Raw genomic sequence first — 20,179 nt, 5'->3', positions numbered from 1 at the left:
CATTAGTCGACAGACATGGCGGAAATCGACCAATTTAAGCAATATATTTACTTGGGTTACACGAACAGGAAGATTGCAGAGTACTTGGGATGCTCTGAAAGGACTGTAAAGAGTCGGAGGAAAGAATACAACCTTCGAAACAAAGATGTTCAAAGTGCAGTGCATGGTACGTCTGCCTAGTAGTAGTATAGTCAGTATTGCGAAGTTCGCCATACTGCGAAGATCGGCCACCCTTAAGAAATACACGATTTCACCATGAAAATCTACAGGAAGAGTCAAATTTCACCAAAAAGTACGAAGCTACAGTTATTTTCTCTCCAAAATGACCCGTGTGCAAGAAATTACTTACATATTTGTCAATAAAATGACGAAGATCTATGAAGTCTGTTATAATTACTGAAAAAGCAACTGCGCCCCCAATTTTATCACCATCGCCACACTGTGGGTTGCGCGTCCGAACTTCGCAATACTCTAGCAAGAAATACCAGTTCCACAATCACGAAGAATCTTCTTGGAAAACAACGTGAAAACAGTTTGCAGGAAAGAAAGTTTGGCCGTGTATCGTACTATAACAAAATTCTCCCACCATATGAAGTATATTTTCAAATGATTTATACCAGAAGATTTAGTTTTGGGGTGTTTTAAGTCTTAAGTGGCCGAACTTCGAAGTCACCATCCTACATTATCTAGGTTGAGAAATAGAATTACTGTAGGTCTAGGCTAGGCCTAGTAATATTGCCACATACATACCGTTATCTACCAGTAGGCATGTTATTATTAATAATGACCAGTTGCCAGTCTAGCAAACTCGTCCCCTCGATATACAAACCCTGGCAGATTCTCCTCTCTAAATTCCAATCTCGTAGCCCCTTCACAAACTTCCCCCAAAGATCAAGGTCTAGAAACATTTAGCATGCTGCAATGCATTTCTAAGAGTTGTAAGTTGTAAGGCATATATTTAGCAAGAGTAACACATTTTTGGGTGTTACAAAAACGAATGACAATTGCGTTACACATAACGAATGACAATATGTTGTACACATTAAAAAATTAGGGTGGGGGTCCTGGTGGAGGGGGCACACCTAGGGAGGGGTTTAAAGCGAGCGGTTTTAGATGCCAAATGATGCAAACTGCTCCATTTTTTCACCTATATTTGTATTCTATTTGCTGTATATTTACAACCTTATCATTTCAGAAACTTAAAAAAAAGGGGGGATTCATGTAACAACCCCCCTCCACTGTGGCTACAGGCCTGTCTAAGGTAAAACTGTAACTGTTCAAATCCAAAGGAATACGGTTATATGTACATTACTAGTAGAACTTAAAAGGCTAGGCTATATATGTGGTTGACAGTCAACGTGCACCTCGCAAACTTGCCCTCCACTGTCAGCAAACTCTCCCCTGAGTATAAGGTTAAAGTTGTGATTAATTATTTTATATGTTCTAAAGGCAACACAGTCTGTTGAAAAGGTTAAAGGCGAAGTTCCATATGTGGTAATACTTGTATTCGTGCACTGCAGGGTTATTGAAGGGAAAGAAGTCACACTTGTACTTGAAATAAAGGAGACAGGGCTAGGGTGTGAGCAAGGAATAGACATGATGATGTCATTGTCTTAAAATTTGTATACATCCCTTTCCTTAGCTATATTATTTGTCAATATACACTATTAGTCCATACTGCACATTCTGTAGGACTACTGTAGGATATGATAGTTTCCAGATGGGAGAAAATTGAAGAAAAAAAATCATCAATTTTGTATACAATATGGCAGCCTCCATGAATAGACAAGTGGTTCTTTCAAATCCTGTTCTTAACAAACTATAAAAGATACTTTCATGGGAATTCCATCACAGTATGAACATTTATTCTCTGAACCAAAGAGTACAAATACGATCACCATGGTTTCATTTCATGATGTACATCAGTGTTTAGTGCATCTTGGTACATTACACTAGTGTACTTCTTTTCTTCTTCTTCAATCATTATCATGAAAGTGAAATTATCTATTTTCTGTTTAGATGCAGAGTTGGATGAGATGGTGAAAGCTGCTGTTGGAAAGAATCCATCCTATGGTGAGAAGATGGTTGCTGGTCTTCTAGCATCAAAGAATGTACATGTTCAACGTGATAGGATTAGACAGTCCATTCGCAGAGTTGACCCTGATGGTATGTTGTTAACATAGTGATGAAACAATGTGGAACACAGTGCTAGTTTGTAAGTAATACATACATGTATAAAAAAATAAAATAGAACAACTACTTTTCAGGTACGACGACCCCTGCTTACAACAGTTATGAGTACAGTGGTTTACATCTTAAACATTTTGATATAGTGTTTCATACCCTCAATTGAGGGAATTATGAGGCAACCTACATGCAAAATGTCTGGAATATTCTAAATAGCTTAATCATTCTGAGCCATATATACTGTACACCACAAACTATCATGTCAAAATATCACTGCGTACAAATAATGTGTGTACAGATGGATGCATCATCGATCTCCTTTGTAGAGTTATGAACTCAGTAAGGAAGTACATGTACGTAACTGTTCCAACTTTATCCGAACTAAAACTCAGGGCACTTATCTCTAACAATTTCATAAGGTACTCTCTAACTACTTATGAGCCATGTAATTACTTCAGCTCACCCAAGGCAAGCTCTGAAATATACACTATTAAATTCATTAAATGTTAAATTGATACAGAAGGCAAAGTACTTCACCTGAAGAGTGAGTAATACAATTTACATAGGCCTACGGAACAAATTTGCCTTTGAAAGTATTATTTCAACATGCAAATTTGGATATACTGTATGTCGGTTGCTGTGACGTTCACCAAGAAAGGTAATACAATTTTAGTTATACAACTGCCCAGAATAGTGAATGTTGCAAATAGATGTTAACTTATTATAACCTCCACATATGACCTCCAATGAATTTGTCAGTGCCTGAGTCAATTTTATTCTAACACCTGATCCCCATGTGCAACAGATTGAAGGCAACATCCCTTACATGAGTTACATTTTGAGTGATTGCTGGTTTGGGTCTCTCCTTTATATTGTGTAATTGACAGTTGATATTCTATATTTGTACCAGTTTTTATTCCCTTACATCAACTTATGATTGTCAATAATAAAAAATACACAAAATTCATGGGGAAAGGAGCAGTTTGACTGAACATTATGACCTTTCACCATCTATATTCATGTGAAGTTATGTATATTGTACTCATACATTCATCAGCAAATGATTGTCACTAACCTTGGTCCTGTCACTGACAGTCTCTTGGAAGAGAAGCAGATTAAATGATTTTGTATTTTGACCTTTCTTGATGTCCATGATATTCACATTTCATCCACCTACTAGGTGGATTGGTTGCCCTTCATCAATTGACAACTGCTGTCAACAGTGGTCAAAATGAGATGACAAAGTCTTTTGAGGAGAAGTATACATGGAAATGTTAAAGAACTCATATTTTGACCAATCTTGCTCTCAGTTGAATTTGTGTAGGTTACCTTCTCTGACAAATGACTGTCCACTAGTTTGAAGAACATTCCAAATCCCATTTTAAAGAATCCAGATTCCAGATATGATGTTTTCTTTCTTTTGACATCCAGTGACAATATTTAAATGGTATTAAAGTGGGTTGGTTCATGGCTTTTGTGTTATGGCTTTTGCAGCATGTCATATTTGAGTTCCTTACTCCTTGAAAGTTCAATTGTCTTAGAACAAAACACCCTTTTCCTTTTTAGGAGTGGATACCAGAAAGAGAGTAGCGCTTCACAGAAGGCAGTACAGTGTTCCTGGCCCTAACTCACTCTGGCATATTGATGGAAATCATAAATTAATAAGGTAAGCCTACATCCAAATATACATTTAGGAAGTTGACATAAAGCATACATGCTTAACATATAATTTCATTGCCTTCTGCATCTTGAGGCCACCCACATGTTAGAAGATGTGTGAAAATGGTGATTTTAAAAAAATTCAAGTTCTTGAATATTAAGCAACGGCTGATATTGCATGGAGGCAGACACAGAATTTCAATCCTATAACAATCGACAGTAATGATATTATCATATGTGCAATACACAAATTGGATACTGTGTGTGTAATATGTGGCAACCACCAGTGGATGCTTTGTTTGACATTGCTATTAATTTCTAAAATAGTACTGTACATTAGTACTACTGTACAGTAGTACTTGAACAGGAATCATCATGGTTGTAATTCATGTTTGTTTTCTAACTTAAAAGATTAAATTTGATAATTAAACCAACTGTTGATCATGCATGCAATTTTCATGTTTAATTTTTAAGATGGCATTATGTAATACATGGGGGCATTGATGGCTACAGCAGAATTCCAGTTTTCTTAAGGTGCTCCACTAACAACAGGGCGCACACAATGCTTTCTGCATTTAAGGAAGGTGTTTTGCAGTATGGGTTGCCATGGACAGTCAGATCTGACAAGGGTGGTGAGAATACCAGTGTCTGTGCATTCATGATGGCACATCCTTTAAGAGGGCCAGGGCGTGGGCACTTCATTACAGGAAGGAGTGTCCACAATCAGAGAATTGAAAGACTTTGGAGAGATATGTTCACAGTACGTTTTAAGCTCAACCCACTAATATCACTTAGTGTAAATGGGTTAATGTCTGTCTCTTTGTTATAAAGCCTACTTCTACTACAATTGGTGGCTGATTTTTCTGAAATTTGCAGTGAAGTTGCCACATTGGGATACAACTTGTTCATGAAAAGATGCTTGGATAAAGGGAAGTGGAAATTTAATGCAATTTCCAACTTTTTTCAGTTACAGTTCTCAGTCCATCCTTCAATGGAAGCTGGTCACTTCGCCAAACAACCATTTCGCCCAACTTTACCATTTCGCCCAACCAGCCTGGTCATTTCGCCCAACCAGCCAAGCCTAAAGTAGTGTAATCCTCCCAATATACCCAAAATAACTGCTTAGACTACTATCGATATCGAGCGGACCTCACTGTATTTACCTAACACGAAGTAACATAACCCAAAATGAATCAAATTGAAATAGTGAAATAGAAAAAGTAATATTATTCTGACTGAATATGAGTAAAAACATGGTTGGGCGTAAAGACCATGCTGGTTGGCCGAAATGACCAGGCTGGTTGGGCGAAATGGCAGTTGGACGAAATGGTTGTTGGGGGAAGTGACCAGAAAGCCCTTCAATACTATTGGTACATCATATGGTAATGAGCTTTATAGTGAACTGGGTAAGGGGTGATACACCTTATGGATGACACATACATACATAAGCGCTTCCTACACACATAAGCAGTAGACAAGACAGGTACACTTCTACATAATGACATTTTGTTTGCCGTGTCCAAAATGCTTTTACATTTGTGTCTTACTAGGGGCAGTTATTTGTTTGAATGAGTGTAATTACTTTTACTCAGACCCCCCCCCCCCCTTTTTTTGTTGTTGTGAGAACTGTGTTTACAAGTAGTTGACAACAAACCTTAAATCAACTCCACAGAATACATCACACAGTTAATATGTTTTGTTTCATCTGTTTATCTTTTCTTATCACTCCATGTACAATGTAATGGAAATAAGTAAATAATAAAAAACTATAAGTGTGAAATAATTGTGCTGCAACTTCAGAGTGTACATTGGGATTTGTATTTCATTCAGGGATGTGCCAGTGTCTACTACAAACTGTTTACAAAGATGGAGGATGAAAACATTCTGGATGTTACAAATGAAATTGACCTTGCTGCCCTCCATCATGTGCTCTTGCCAATCATCAATAACCACCTGGATATTTTTCAACAGAGTTATCTTCATCACAAACTAAGAACAGAACATAACAAAACTCCTTTTCAGCTTTGGCATTCTGCCATAGGTTATGGTTTTCCTATGGACTTCATCACTGAGGTAATTAATACTAGAAACAGCAATTTGCATTTCTACAGAGCATTGCACTATTTGCCAGTGTAGTTCAGTGTCAATATTGTGATAATTTTCTTGATTTTGTCCCTTTATAGAATTGATAATGCCATCTTTTAAGTTATTGTTTTGTGTTGGTAGGAGGGATGGAACATTCTCACAACTATTAACGCCAAATCAAATACCACTCAGTTTAAGTAACATGGCTTCAACACCTCACAAATCCTAATAACCATGAAAGGTTAATTCAAGACAGAATTTTCTGTTCCAAAATTGATAATGTGATAACAAACCGTTGTTTGTTTCTGTCATAGGTTCTTCACTTGTGGGATAAGGTTTGTTTACTAAAATGTTAAATTCCCCTTCATTGATCCAATGCAAACAACAGTCTTGCATTGCATAAGTAATGACATTGCATAAGTTATTTAATCAGAATTATACTAGTAAAAAGTTGTTAGCAAAGTGAAAGAATCATATAGCTTAATGTCCTTAACATTGTAATTGCACACTTTGACTCCAACTGACCTAGCATTTGTCACATCGAGTTATGTATACAACACAAGGGTTGTCATGGTAACAAATTAGGTTATACAATGGAAGGCCTGCTTTGACTTGACCTCAAAACATCTTCATTGAACAATCCTGAATGATAATTTCAGTTTAGATGTTGCTAGTCTTCAAGTTGAAGAAGACCAAATCAGTTACTTCAGTGCTGCTAAGGAATTTATCTACAACCTCATTTACCATTAAGTTAAACCAGTTTAGCAGAAGTAAACTAAGCACATTCAAGTTGAAACAAGCTATATTATAATCAGACCATACAGTAAACTGTTACTATTACTACACTTCCCACATTTATTCTTCACATTCTTGACATTGTCAGGGAATGTTAAAAAAAAAAGGTCCTGTTTGGGTAAATGGAGAAATGGTTTGGGGAAATGTTTCCTAACTTTATTACAAAACAATATGAAAGCAAAAATGAATTCAGGCAAATCATATGTAGTTTACTATATGTAAGTCACCCGTTGAATGACCTTACATGGAAACTTGACCTCTACTGAAAAATTGTTACTCTAAACCCTTTAACTATAGCAAAACTTAAAAGACCTTGTTTTTTCCTAAAGATCCCGACCAAAAGGCATATGTGAAAGGTTCCAAAATATGTGGAAACATATGCCCAAGGTCATACAAGTTCAACACAGAATGTAATTTGCATTATAAATTGGCATATAGGAAATGTAAGTGCAGGTTTAACTTTTAGTACAAAATCTTTAAAGAAGTAAATTTTGGTCTCACCTAAAATCGCACTTTTGATATACATTTTAGACCACATCAAACCATTTTGTAGGAAAACAATTACTGGAATGTAGCTCTAAACCATCCTTTGACAAAGAGTAAAAAAAAACTTACGTTACCCAGCCAAAATCTCTAACAATGTTTAAAAGCTTAAAAACTATGAAAATATATGCCCAAGATACTACCTCTCCAACCTAGAAAAGATTTTGCACCATATAATGACTTAGTCAGCAAATATTAGTCCAGGCTTGTTCAGGCACCGCCACGGGCGACTGTACTTTATGTCTCGCAACAAGATATGCTTACTCTACAAGAGACACAAATGACGCTTTAATGAATATAGTTATTTGTATGTAAATATTTTTTTGTATGGATTGTAATAAATGAATACCTTTCATATTGCTTTCAATTAATCTCTTGTTCTCATAATTTTTTTACCTTTTTGTCAAAGAAGCATTCATCACTGGTTTCTTTATATAAATATCTACTGACTGTACTTTGGTAAAGAGAAAAACTGATCCAACAACTTTTCATTAAAGCCCAATGATTAAACAGTGTAATATATCAATATGAGCTATTCCTAGCTTACCTTTACTTTCCAATACCTTTTCCTTAACTAAAGTTGCATTACAATTCATCTGTGTAATGCTTCTAGTTCACAGAACAGGTGAAATTCTATAGACTGGGAAAATGCCCCCTATGTTTAATTGTTAGCACATGTTGGTAAACCAAACCAGCTCGCAAGGAAACACAATAATTTATCACCTCAAACTTTGTTAATAATACAAACATGGAATTATATCATGCTAAGAAACTACATTTTTGTACAAAACTGATATAACTGTGCACCTGGTAAAATAATGTATTATTGCATTAATTGATAGTAGTGACTTATAATATAACCATTTCACTTCAGTAAACCATGATACAATTCCACCCCCCCTCCCCCCATTACCAAAAGAGTGGGTTGTGACAGTCAAATGATTTCATTTAGACTTAGTTATTTGTAGAAAGACTAATGTAAGGCTTGATACTAAAGATAAAATAAACTGGATCGTCACTGTAGCCCAAGCTCCTTTAATAGAAAGTCATTGGTATTAACGTTTGCCCAAAACACTCAGCGATAATAGTACTTTGTGTAAATACTGTATGGCAAGCAGGTATATTTTATTTTCTATTCATATCACTGAGAACAATTGGACGGATATCTGAAATAAACTCTTTATGAAAATCAAAGGTTTGACTGTTCAAGGTTTGATATGTGCACATTTTTTCCATCTGACAAAATTGCATTTTTCCCGATGCATTGAATGTAGTGAGATAAGATAAAATCAGAACACAATAGAACAAAGTTGTTTGTTCTTATCCTCTGCTTTTAGTAGTACTATGGATGTGCTTAAAGTCCTCAATAATGTATATAAACAATTAATGAAAGATCTGTATAAAACATGTCTAGGCTTAAGTATTTGTGCTTTAATTTATTACATGTGAAACCAGAAGTTAAGTCGGCAACTAGTAGTACCTATTCTAGTTTAAAACATTAATTGCAAAATGTTAGTCTAGTAGCCTTATTACACCATGGAACACTTTAGCACAAATACAACACATGCCTTGAATGTTACTGATAAACACACACTAATAAATATGGCAAGCATAGGCAACTTCATGAAAGCAGCCGATTGAGTTGGTGTTAAATCAACAGAAAGTAAACCAATTCTACCCAGTTTTGTTCAACATGAGAGCAGCATGTCATACTAATAAAGACATTTCATAGTTTTTGTTTGACTTATTGAATGTTAATTGGCCATTATTTAAGGATATATATATATTCTGTTCAACTCTTTCAAGATCCGGCTTTGAAAATGGTAATGACCAACTCAACTAGCTGCATAACAATACTATGATGCTGGCTGGACGTGAAAAAATACATGAATATATAATATTTGTCTGTTGATACACTTTGTACTCTCAAATGTATAAGAAATATATGGAAATAAATATAAATATGTTAAGATTGAAAGAATAAAGGGATGTAGATATCTTCTTTTTATTTTTACATGGCAAGATGTTTTTATGGCAAGTGACTAGTTTGGAAAGTAAGAAATGTAAAGTACCATTCTAGCCCAATATGGATGTTGGGCATTGTTTTGTGTTTACTTGATGTCATGCACACAATTAAATATGATGAAACTTATATGGAGATTGTTCGTCAATCAACATTAATCCTTGATTATGACATCATAATTGTAGATCAGACTAGATCAACCAAAGATTTAATATTACTGTAAACCTTAAATTGTTATAAAGGGCATGGGAATATATAATAAAGATTGTTTTTGTGTGCATGTTTTAAATTAAAAAAGTCTATTAAAACTAGTTTATGTTAATTAAAGTTACTTGTAGAAGAATGAGATTGTGGATCACAATGAGAGTGAGAGTGTGTGAAAGTGAGAGGCAAATGAAGAAAATATGCAACAGTTGTGTTGCCAAACCCATTATAGCAGAAATAAAAGTGAAACAATAGCAGCAGAAGTTACTGCTTTCCAAACCCAGGGGAACATAGAATTGCTTCTGTCATCAATCTGGCAAATTTTTCTGCATCTGTTATACCCCTTGGTAGATGCAATTCCAAGCCACACGTTGATGATGTGGGATATGGCTTGATGCCTTCGACCGGAGTATAAAAACTGATATCAATTTGTTTTTCAAACCCAATAGGTGGTATGGAGTCTGCACCGGTACAAAATCTTAGGATATGATGCATCCCAACAACAACACTTTCATCGTCTTCTTCTGCCGACATGCTGCACTCACCAGCTACAGAAATGCAAAGATATGGACAATAAAGTGTTAATAGAGGTAGCACCAGCTTCAGGCCTTCGACAACCAGGCCAGGGAATGGGCATGTGCATTTCCCCCAAAAAAAATTTGTAATAATTTTCTTCAAATTACTTATATTTAAAAGCAAATAATCTTTCAATAGCAAATTAAAACAACCAGTAAGAAATTGTAGGAATGCACAATGGTTTCTCGTGTCATGGTTATTACAATTATTGAACAGTGACCAGAGCCCAACTTTTAAAATGTTGTCTTCTGTCTGCAAATGCTCATTCTGTAAGTGTCATCAGCTGATAATGATGTTTTACCTGGAATGTTCACGCATTTACTCTTCATAAATATACATAATAATTTGACCCTGACCCTAAATCTGTCCTATCCTAATATTTGAACATTACAATACATATCACATCCATGGTTTAATGCCTTTTTCCTACATGTTGATAAGCAGAAAATGGCTTAAAAGCAATTCTTAGGTTTCTTGACCTTTGACATCATAAATCATGCTGGCAAGAGTTTACATGGTCTGGCACCTACCCACCAAGTTTGAACACGACCGGTCTTAGAGTGTAGGAGTTTGCGACATTTGGTTTTGCTCACACACTTCCTCACATTTCTGATGTGGGGTGAAGTACAATATGTCATCTCCCTATACATTACATGTAGGGAGATGCGATAAAAAAACATTGCTCATCAATTGAGGTGATATCACACCTGCTTGCTTCAAGCTCAATTTGGGTAGCCGACGTGGTAATTTTATCTGCGAATATCTCAAGAACCATACAATGAATTGAATACAAATTTCCTCAGAATGCCTGAGTTATGTTCCTCTTATACTTTATAGATTTTGGTTTAAGCCCTGCACTCGAATAAATATGCATTTTCTCCAATTTAACATACAGTAATCGTGCATGCAAGGTATGCGTCACACACACACTGACCCTGTCTACATCTATACATGTAACCTTCCACAATTAATGCAGAAGCATACACCTACCTTGGCATTTCTGAAGGAATTGCTCCCAACAGAACACAGTGTCCCCCTCTTGGTCTTCCTTTACAATGTCATCTGACCAATTGACTTTGAATAATTTTTTTAAAGAGGTAAAAGTGAGCTTTTTTGCAGTTGATGTTAGTAGTGGCTTGAATGGCATGGGATCTTGAGCAATCATTTGCCAAAACCCACCAACACTGTCCATCCCTTCTTGGAATTCTTCCACTTCAGCCTTACATCTAAAGTGAAAAATGATATACTATATAGTTACATCACCATACAAAGTATAAACTAAATAGGATAAACGGTTGCAGAGATATTGATATTAAAATAATGTTATGGTAAGCCCGCCCAATCATTAATATGCAAGAAGCCCCACTAAAAATGATAGAGATCATCTGCTCACCACAACCAACATATATGCCAAGTATGACATCAATCAGATATTTCCTTCTAAAGACACTGTGTACAAGCTAGGGCATCGCATATAGACACACACACAAGCAAGCACGCACACGGATGCATAGGTTCGAATGGATGCCACAGCATCGGAACAAAAAGATCCATGAGATATGCCCAGCATACCGTTTAATGGTTGTGAGTAATACTATTTACTTTATCTTTAATGTTTTCAACTTGTTACACAGTGTGAAATGTATTTATACGTAGAAAACTGTTGTCATGAACATACAACCGTGGATGTAACTATTGATTTGATATATATCCTTACCTGTAAAATACATGCTGTTTGACCAGCGCCTTGATGGTGTCTTCTTTGGAATCAATAGACAAAGAATAGATCTTACTGTATCCACTGTTGGCTGCCCAATCACTCACCGCTGCCACTGCTGGGTCTATCATACTTTCAGTTGATATACCTTCAATCTACATGGGTCAATAAATAATAATGCATGGACAGTCTGTTTTATGTTACACAAAATAAAGGTAGTCAAATTTAACACATTAAATGCATGGAAACCACTTTTGAATTCTGATCAATGTCTGATGTATTTGCATGTAATTTTAAAATACTCCTTGAACATTTAATCAACTGACATACACAACAGTTTTAATTTTTGGGCTTGTTGTGCTCTGTATGCACAATTAGCATAGTAATTATGCAAATGTGTCATAATGCAGTTGTACTCAGATTTCAAGTCTCACTGAAGATTCTGCTTACCAACTTCTCTTCAGAAATATATTCATATCATTTATTTGGAAGCATGAAAATGTAATCAAGACAATTATATTACCTGATATGGTAACTTTTTACAGAAAACAAAACATTGTTCTAAAAATAGAGTTAGCAACATTTTATAAACCTCAAAACTTCAATAATATTTATAAAATGTTTAGTTTTGAAAATGGAAAAGTAACATATCTGCACAGCTTACAGAGTAAACACTACAGCAACATGTTCAAAACTGGTTACTTATTAGTGAATAAGTTAACATTTTCTTTGGCACAATGGTAGTTATCAACGTTTAATTATTTATATCACTATAGAATAGAATCAAAGAAAGTACCGTCTTTAAATGACGCAGTACATCAATGTCTGTAACATCTGATATCTCAATTTGTTCCTCTGGCTTGCCGACCTTCCCGACCATAAGATTATACAATCCTGGGTGCAGCATAGGGAACCCAGGGCCACCATGAAGAACACTCCAAGCAATGAATTGCCCTGCCAGCTTATACTTCCCCATTTCCAACAAATCAATGTCATGGGAGAAGTAAAGCTTTCCAGGCTTTCCCTCAAAAATGCTGAGGGATGCCAACTGTTGTGTTAACAACAATCTGTAAAATATAAAATTAAGACCACCAAGACTGATTATGAACACTTTGTTACAAAGTAAGATGTACAAAAGATGCTAAAGTGCACTTGGTCTATGATGTACCAAATTGATGTATTATTTACTGCTTGATTTGAGAAACAGGATGGCATAGTAAGTATGTTAGACTACAATAGCATCTACAGGTTTCAGTAACAAAACAAAAGCTCATTTCAGGACGAAGATGTCACACGCTATTGATAATTATGACATCTGCTACAAAACTCCATAGGCACACTAGATAAACACAATGCAAAAATGCATTGAGCTTGTCCTTTTTAGCAAATTATCTGGCATGGGGATAATAATATTCCAACAATTCCATACCAAAACTTCAGAACTTTCCATAGACATGATTCTAAGATATTTTCACCCTTTAACCTTTAGTGAAAAACTTATGGTACGTAATGTTCATTATTATTATTTTCAACATCATCACAAAGTGGTTATGGTTTGACATCATATGATTTTTCACCTCATCCAAACACAGTTAACATGCCATATAATTAGAAAAATACCAGGAACAAGCTTAAAGATGAAATCATATAACCACACAATTATGAGGTAAGGAATAGTAAGTGACTGGAAGATTCAAGTTTGAGATTCATAAACATTCATGTAACTTTGACCTCTAGCAAAGAGCTTTTATACTAATCATTCAAACAACAAAGATTAGACAGAGAAAGAGAAAATGTGTTAAAACACCAAAACATACCTAAAAAACTCTCTTTTTGGCCCACCAAGGTCGACTGCATCTTCACCAGAGAAATGGATGACTGGATCTTTGTAAAAGGAAAATTCTGTCTGTTTTCTAATTACATCAGTGGCAGTTTTGATAACTTTCTTTCTACGAATGACTAAGTCCACTGACTGCGCCTCTCGTAGACCACGGTAGGTCACCAGCTTACTCTGCATTTGAGCCACTAGAGCTGTTTGATCACTGGGAAATGACACAAAGAAAAAAACCAACTTTGCTAAAATTATTGAATTCCCTGCTGATGCTCTAATATCAAACAACTGGCCTCCCTAATCTTATAAGTTATAAACAGACAGCATGCTAATGATCATCACCCTGTAGTCCCTGCACAGCAATGTATCTGCCCATGCCAGCATGGTTTATATCTTATTTCAATATGCTATGTTCAAAGCCCCAGCTGATGCACGCCTCTCATGATGACATCACAATTCATTTTTCCTCGTTGACAATTGTGGAAAAATCCGTGATAGGCTGCATTCCATCCAAAAGAGGATGGCTAAATACACCACATCCATGAGATGGAATAGGAAGACAGATATGTAACATTTTCCTTTCCGCATGTTTTGCGCATACAATCATTTCTATGCTAAGTCCCTCATAATTGGCACTGTGTGACCATGGATGGATAAAGGAGAGGTCATCTAACTCTCAGCATATAATCCAATTGACAGGCATTTAGTTGAGAAAGAGAAGACAAAGGAAGAGCAGCTTGCATGGGAATGATTAGTGAATGTAAGCACATTTTCAATTCAGTAAGTTTATATGGTGTTAAGGTAAATATGCTTACTGATCATTGTCCAAATCTCGAAGACTCTCCTCCAAGACTAACTTCATGTCATCATCAGTGTCCGACTCTGATGGGGAAGGGCTTGCCGGTTCTATTAGGTTGATGTAGTCTTGGACACACCTACATGAATTAAAAAGACATGCTAACATTTGCACTATCAAATACTGGATGTTCTTACAACATTGATAAAGAATTTGTTTTTCAAATTTCACACGTACCCTTGCACAATTTTCCTGCATGTTTCACATATGAAATGATCATTTTCAATGAGAACTGTTTCATATGTGAAATGACCAAATCATATGTAAACTGGCTATTTTCATACAAGAAATGTCCTAAGCCTCACACGAGGAACATCATTTCACTGAGATTTACCCATTTCCAGTTTCCTATGTGGAGTTTGTATTTCATATGAGGAAGGTAAAATTCTCATATAGGAATTCTAGTTTCATATGAGGGATGTATTCCAATGTACTCTGCCAAATTCACTGACTAGAGTATGGCATGCAGTTTGTATATTAGTGGACAAGAATATTTTTAATAGAACTGAAAGGTATCCCTACCATCAGTATGAATATTACAGGTGAATAATATATAAGGAATCATACATTACAAGTAACCCAATGTACAGGAAGCAGCATGTATCACAAAAATTTCTGATATTACAAGAATTTGCTAAAAGTTTAACAAAACCCAACAATAATCACAATGTACTCTCTATAGGGGAGTTTTGTACTTCAAATCGAATATAAGTACAAGTATTTCTGTTATTGTGTTGAGCTTAACAACTTGTATTGATGCAGACTCAACCATATACTCATACTCTTGCCCAGAACTAATGCAGTACTCTGATTGTACTCATCTCACCAGATCCCACATATCAGGGTTGTGAGCAAAACTTAGGCTATTCCTATTACTTGTAATGTAATATCTATGGTAAATGTCAGGCATTGCACCTTATTCCATTCAATGAGAATTTAGGTTTATATACTGGAGTACCGGTAGCCTTAAACTTTTAATGCAATAATCAACAAGGCATGCATTAAGTACTGTTCATAACTACAAAATGACTATAACTTCATACCACCACTCCTATTTTCCACCATGGCATGCATGGTCACTGTTGAATTTGGGCATTAGTTAGTTCTCAACACAATATTTTCATGTCCCTTACCCTCCCATCCAGTATGGCTACTGACTAGCTTACCTGTCAGAAACATGGAAGTGGCTTTCATTCTGTATTCCAGATGTTGATGGTGTATCATTGCCAATTCTGATATGAAAGCAGGGTTATAACAGGAAAGTAAGTTCAACCAGAATTTTGGACAAAAAATTCACCCTGGATGTTTGCTTAATTCAGTAATTTGTGTAAATATGGATATGAAAGGGTGTGTACATGAAGGACTGGCCGACCACATAATGCTTTCTAGAATTTAGTACACAATAAAATCCCAGATTGGCATAGAAAGAGTTTCAGAACTTGAATGGGCAGGGTGGGCATCAGAAGGGGCAAAGTGGGCTGTGTAGCAGTATAGCTATGGCACTTCAAGCTTAAAGTTGAATGCTTAAAGCCTTTCTCAAGGCCGATGCCCTCTCACACGACTTTACAAGTTAAGCCCTGTCATTGGTAACTTGTCACACCCACACACCAAAGTGTGCACAATTCAATCAATCTCTCTTGGGGACTTCCAGGGGACTTCCAATAGGGTGCAGCCACAAACGGGCAACACCCAACTATATCTACAAGTTAATTACCTTGCAAGTCCCCATTTACACACTTTGGTGAATAGAAGCAATGGAGATAATGTGCCTTGCCCAAGGATACAACCGAATGATATTGCCAGGTATCGAACATCAATCCTTAATCACAAGTCCACTGCCTTAACCATTTGACCACAAGCCCACCCCCCCCCCCCACACCCCACTTACTAACTTACTGGTGAACATTTGACTTAAAGCATACTGAGATGTATTTATTAGCTTATAGTAGGTCAAGATTCAACAAATCACAATTGAAACGCACGATTTCCTTGAAGCAATAGAGAGATAATAATTTAAAGAAAGCTGGTCATGATTATGATAAGCAAGAAGAACATTTTCATAACAATTATAAAGAACATATTACTTACATATCAGGAGCACAAAACGAGGGTCCAGTCTGTATTTCAGATGCAGCTGGTTCTGTTTGTCTATCATTCCCATCTCTAATTTGAAATAGAACGAAAATAACCAGAAAGCTATGATCTGTGACTTAAAAAATTATGTCATCCGTTATCTGATTGATAAGGTATACATAACCAAGTTAACTTTGCCAACCAAGAAAGTCACACCAAGCAATCCTGCATCAATGTCCATCAATCTGTAGTGTTTCTGATTCATATTAAGGCATCCTTACATGCTGTCAAAGATGTTCCTATGCCATGTTCCACTAAGCCTTAAGTTGTTTACATAGCAAAATATTTTGGATAATTGAAATAGAACTGACATTTTATTACCAAAAGAAAATAAGAGTAAGAGGCTCTCAGAACTCTTTTACTCAAGACAGTCAAGAACTTTATGCAATCTAAATTGGAACACTGTTTACCTTAAAAGAAATTTAACAATTGGTCTTGTTATTTATCTCTTACATTTTTTTCCTACATGTTGTTACAGACGTACAAAATATATGTTGTACAAATGAGGTAACCATTATTACAAGTTTTACAATGTTAGTCCAAATATAGTGTATTTTTATCCATAATACAACCCAGCATTGAACACATATATATTTGTCTTAACTGTTTCACCTTAGAATAATCAGTGTTGAAAAGGGAATGTACACTCTAACGCATCCAATCATTTTGTACACTACACATTCACTACATCTCCACACTGATTAATTTATACATAGCGAAGCTTTAATTGTGAACGCTAGCTGTGACAAACTGACTAACCTTTCAACAGAGCAACTTAGAGTCTCTGTTACAACCCCATGAGCGGAAGGTCTTGTATCATCATGCTCGTCTCTGAAGAAAGTAAACATAACAGGGATGTAATGATATACTATGTTTTTTATGATACTTCCACAGAATTTGTATTAAAACCAGATATGCAAGATGCAGTACATCAAAACTTGGGTAAAAAGTCATTCAGAACTTGTATCACCTATAACAAACCTTTCTTGTGTCTGTCTCCCACACTGAGTTACAAGGGCGGCGGAACCGGGGGGGCACAGGGGGCACGTGCCCCCCCACTTTTCCTCTGGTTAAAAATGTGCCCTTTTTCTACATAAAAATTTCTAAATAAAAAAAGTTTACAAAGCGAAACCCACGTCGAATGAAATATTTCGGGAAGTTTTAAATGTTTACTACCATAGGCGTAGGAGCCCAATTTGATTTTGGGGGCTGTAACGACTTGCCCGAAAAATATTACCAAAATTTTTCGCGCGCTCCGCGCGCGTTCAACATGTTAATGTGCATATCAAATAGGCATGCGTCGGTTATTACATCGCATGCCAATAACATACAATCATTTGCCGTGTTATTACCCTTCCATATTGGTTAGAATTATTGGGAAAGTCGTTACAATAATAATGATTATAATAATATCAGTTTAACCATTGAAAAACACATAGCAAATTATTTTTCTTTCAGTAGGTGCCCGAAAAATTCTCAGCATATTGCCCGAATTTTCACAAAATTTTGGGGTTGGGCCCCCCCCCCCCCCGCCTCCTAAACCTATGTTTACTACCACAAGGCTTCTAACATTCTGGTGAGTGCCATTATGCATATTCAATTTGCCAACAAAATCCTAATGCATTTCCAAAAATGCCTTGCTATATTACATTGTGACTTTGTAATAAGCAGAAGCCATTTATGGCCTACTATGAATAATGAGTTTAGTTTTAATATCCCTTAACCTACCCCATCCTTTCGTATTTTGACATATTTCATTTGCTTTCGTGCATGTATCGATCGCGTGTGCAGGGACTTGGACTTTATAATGATTTCACCTCATTTTGTCTCGAAAGAAAACTTGTTCCTTGTTTCCCAATTTGCACATTAGATATTGCAGTGCTAGTATGCATTGTTTCCTTGGGGGGGGGGGGGGTGATGGAGTGATGTGTATACGCAAATAAGATGATACAATAAGAGTTGTAAAGGGTACTAAATATCAGGCTGCATCAGTCCAATCGAATTTCTGCAAAGTGCCCTTCGACGTTGGTGCCCCCCCAGATTAAAAGTGCTTCCACCGCCCTTGCTGAGTTACATGTTTCTTCAGTTTTGTTTGGGCAAAAAACATCTGGCATTGATTGCATTCAATCATCAGTTCATCTTCCTCAGTGACTTCATCAACCTTAGCATAATAAAAAGGAAAGAAAAATATTACCTTACATATAACTAGCATGGAGTTGTAGTAAAACATATCAGCAACTGTAGTCCTTCTTAAATAAGCAACTACTGGGTTCATACTTGTTTATCTTAAGTTTAGCAATATAGTGTTGTCAAAAGTATAAAGCTAAAGAAAAAGGTGGGGGAAGAAAATTGTACACAGAATAATACAGAACTGTTCAAATTGTTTTAACTATGTATCACAAACTATGAAAAAGAAAAAAGAAGCATGCCGACACTAACTATAGGCCAATACCACATAATGCTGTAGAGAAAGTGGATTCATATACCTAAATTTGATTTTCCAAAAACAGTGTCTCTTGAATGGAACTACCAAAAACAAGTCACCATGAAGAAAGCTAACTTAAGCCAAGAAGGTAAACAAAGAGGGAATTCAGTAGGTAAAATATATTAATTTCATGGGTCAGCTGAGTTCTAAAAAATCAAATAATGTAAGAAACAAACATGAGAGGACCAAGCCCTGAAACTCATGGCTATCAATGGCAATCTCTCATATTGTAACGCAATCATATGCTTTAAATGTGGCTTCAGAGCAACCCAGTGAACAATAAAAGCAATATTAAAACAGTAAATATATAAATAGCTGAGCAAAATATGGTCCCTTTTTCTCACCGTCATGTTTGAAAGATCCAATTCAGCCTGTATTGGTCTCAAATAAATCCGAGCTTGTTTCATTACAAACTTCAGGTTTGCTGCAGAGTAACCTCCTCCAGCAGGCAAAGAAATGCTCTCTAGCAGCTTTGTTTGTGCCGTACTTCGGAGATATTCGTAACCTCCTGCATCTTTTAGTTTGGGGAATTCCTCCATTAGTCTTGCTTGCAATTCCACTGCAGTTTTAGAAGATGAGACCGAAATTTTTTTTTCTCCAAGTCCAGCCGCTTGCAAAATCTTTTGCTGGAATTTTGAGGGGATTATTTTCTGTAATAACGAACAATGTACACATTAAACAGCCTGTAATAAAATGTGCAAAACATCAAAGAGTAATTTTCCATCGGTCCTGTACTACATTTTCTAGATCATTTCATAACGAGATCAGCACTCAATGCAGATATAACAGGAGATACCCTGTCTTTTTAATATCTGCACTCTTGATGTCCCTCAATCAACACCTTCTACAGTAAAAACTATGTCTGTACAGTTTGTGCATTGAACAGTACATAGAAGTGCATCTTTATTTATTGACAAATTCAGTTGCAGAAATGGATAGTTTGACTGTATGCAGGGTTAGTGAATTTGGATACACTGCAACCTACTACATGTATAGTGTAGAAGTAATGATATGGAAATTCCCTTTTTCTTGTGAATTTGTTATTAGATGTAACATGAGAAAATACCATCTCCTCTAAAACAGAA

General features: G+C 36.1%; 4 protein-coding genes across 7 annotated transcripts in view; 1 reads left to right on the top strand and 3 right to left on the bottom strand.

Moving 5' to 3' along the window:
- LOC139967271 (uncharacterized) overlaps window positions 1–3,740 on the bottom strand; it is a 29,048-nt gene extending 25,308 nt beyond the window's left edge. The window contains exon 1 of the transcript XR_011792948.1: window positions 3,263–3,740. The gene's annotated coding sequence lies outside the window, so the exon portion shown is untranslated. The remainder of the gene's footprint in view (window positions 1–3,262) is intronic.
- Window positions 16–7,853, top strand: LOC139967270 (uncharacterized). 4 transcript variants are annotated; one of them, XM_071970872.1, is made up of 5 exons: window positions 16–166; window positions 2,020–2,166; window positions 3,754–3,853; window positions 4,321–4,606; window positions 5,677–7,853. In XM_071970872.1, exons 1-5 carry the CDS (start codon window positions 16–18, stop codon window positions 5,980–5,982), a joined length of 990 nt encoding a protein of 329 aa, XP_071826973.1. In that variant the 3' UTR covers window positions 5,983–7,853. The 4 variants fall into 4 exon arrangements, with proteins under 4 accessions (XP_071826973.1, XP_071826977.1, XP_071826976.1 ...); XM_071970874.1 differs by lacking the exon at window positions 16–166 and adding an exon at window positions 466–594; XM_071970876.1 differs by lacking the exon at window positions 4,321–4,606.
- On the bottom strand, window positions 7,848–17,617 carry LOC139967267 (G2/M phase-specific E3 ubiquitin-protein ligase-like). The gene is made up of 10 exons (XM_071970863.1): window positions 17,591–17,617; window positions 17,369–17,440; window positions 16,565–16,639; window positions 15,643–15,708; window positions 14,436–14,555; window positions 13,607–13,831; window positions 12,586–12,856; window positions 11,790–11,944; window positions 11,063–11,298; window positions 7,848–10,044 (listed from the first exon to the last, which is right to left on the bottom strand). The coding sequence occupies exons 5-10, from the start codon at window positions 14,480–14,482 to the stop codon at window positions 9,761–9,763; spliced, it is 1,218 nt and encodes a 405-aa protein (XP_071826964.1). The 5' UTR covers window positions 14,483–14,555; window positions 15,643–15,708; window positions 16,565–16,639; window positions 17,369–17,440; window positions 17,591–17,617; the 3' UTR covers window positions 7,848–9,760.
- A 1,033-nt stretch (window positions 17,618–18,650) lies between these two features.
- The window catches only part of LOC139968152 (uncharacterized), a 92,567-nt gene continuing 91,038 nt past the window's right edge, over window positions 18,651–20,179 (bottom strand). The window contains exons 10-11 of the mRNA XM_071972547.1: window positions 19,439–19,744; window positions 18,651–18,770 (exon numbers count right to left, since the gene is read on the bottom strand). Of these exons, the coding sequence (XP_071828648.1) occupies window positions 18,651–18,770; window positions 19,439–19,744 (426 nt within the window). The remainder of the gene's footprint in view (window positions 18,771–19,438; window positions 19,745–20,179) is intronic.

Source organism: Apostichopus japonicus, chromosome 5 (genome assembly GCF_037975245.1).
Source record: "Apostichopus japonicus isolate 1M-3 chromosome 5, ASM3797524v1, whole genome shotgun sequence".
Classification (NCBI taxonomy): Eukaryota; Metazoa; Echinodermata; class Holothuroidea; order Aspidochirotida; family Stichopodidae; genus Apostichopus; species Apostichopus japonicus.
This window is presented reverse-complemented; position numbering and strand designations above follow the sequence as displayed.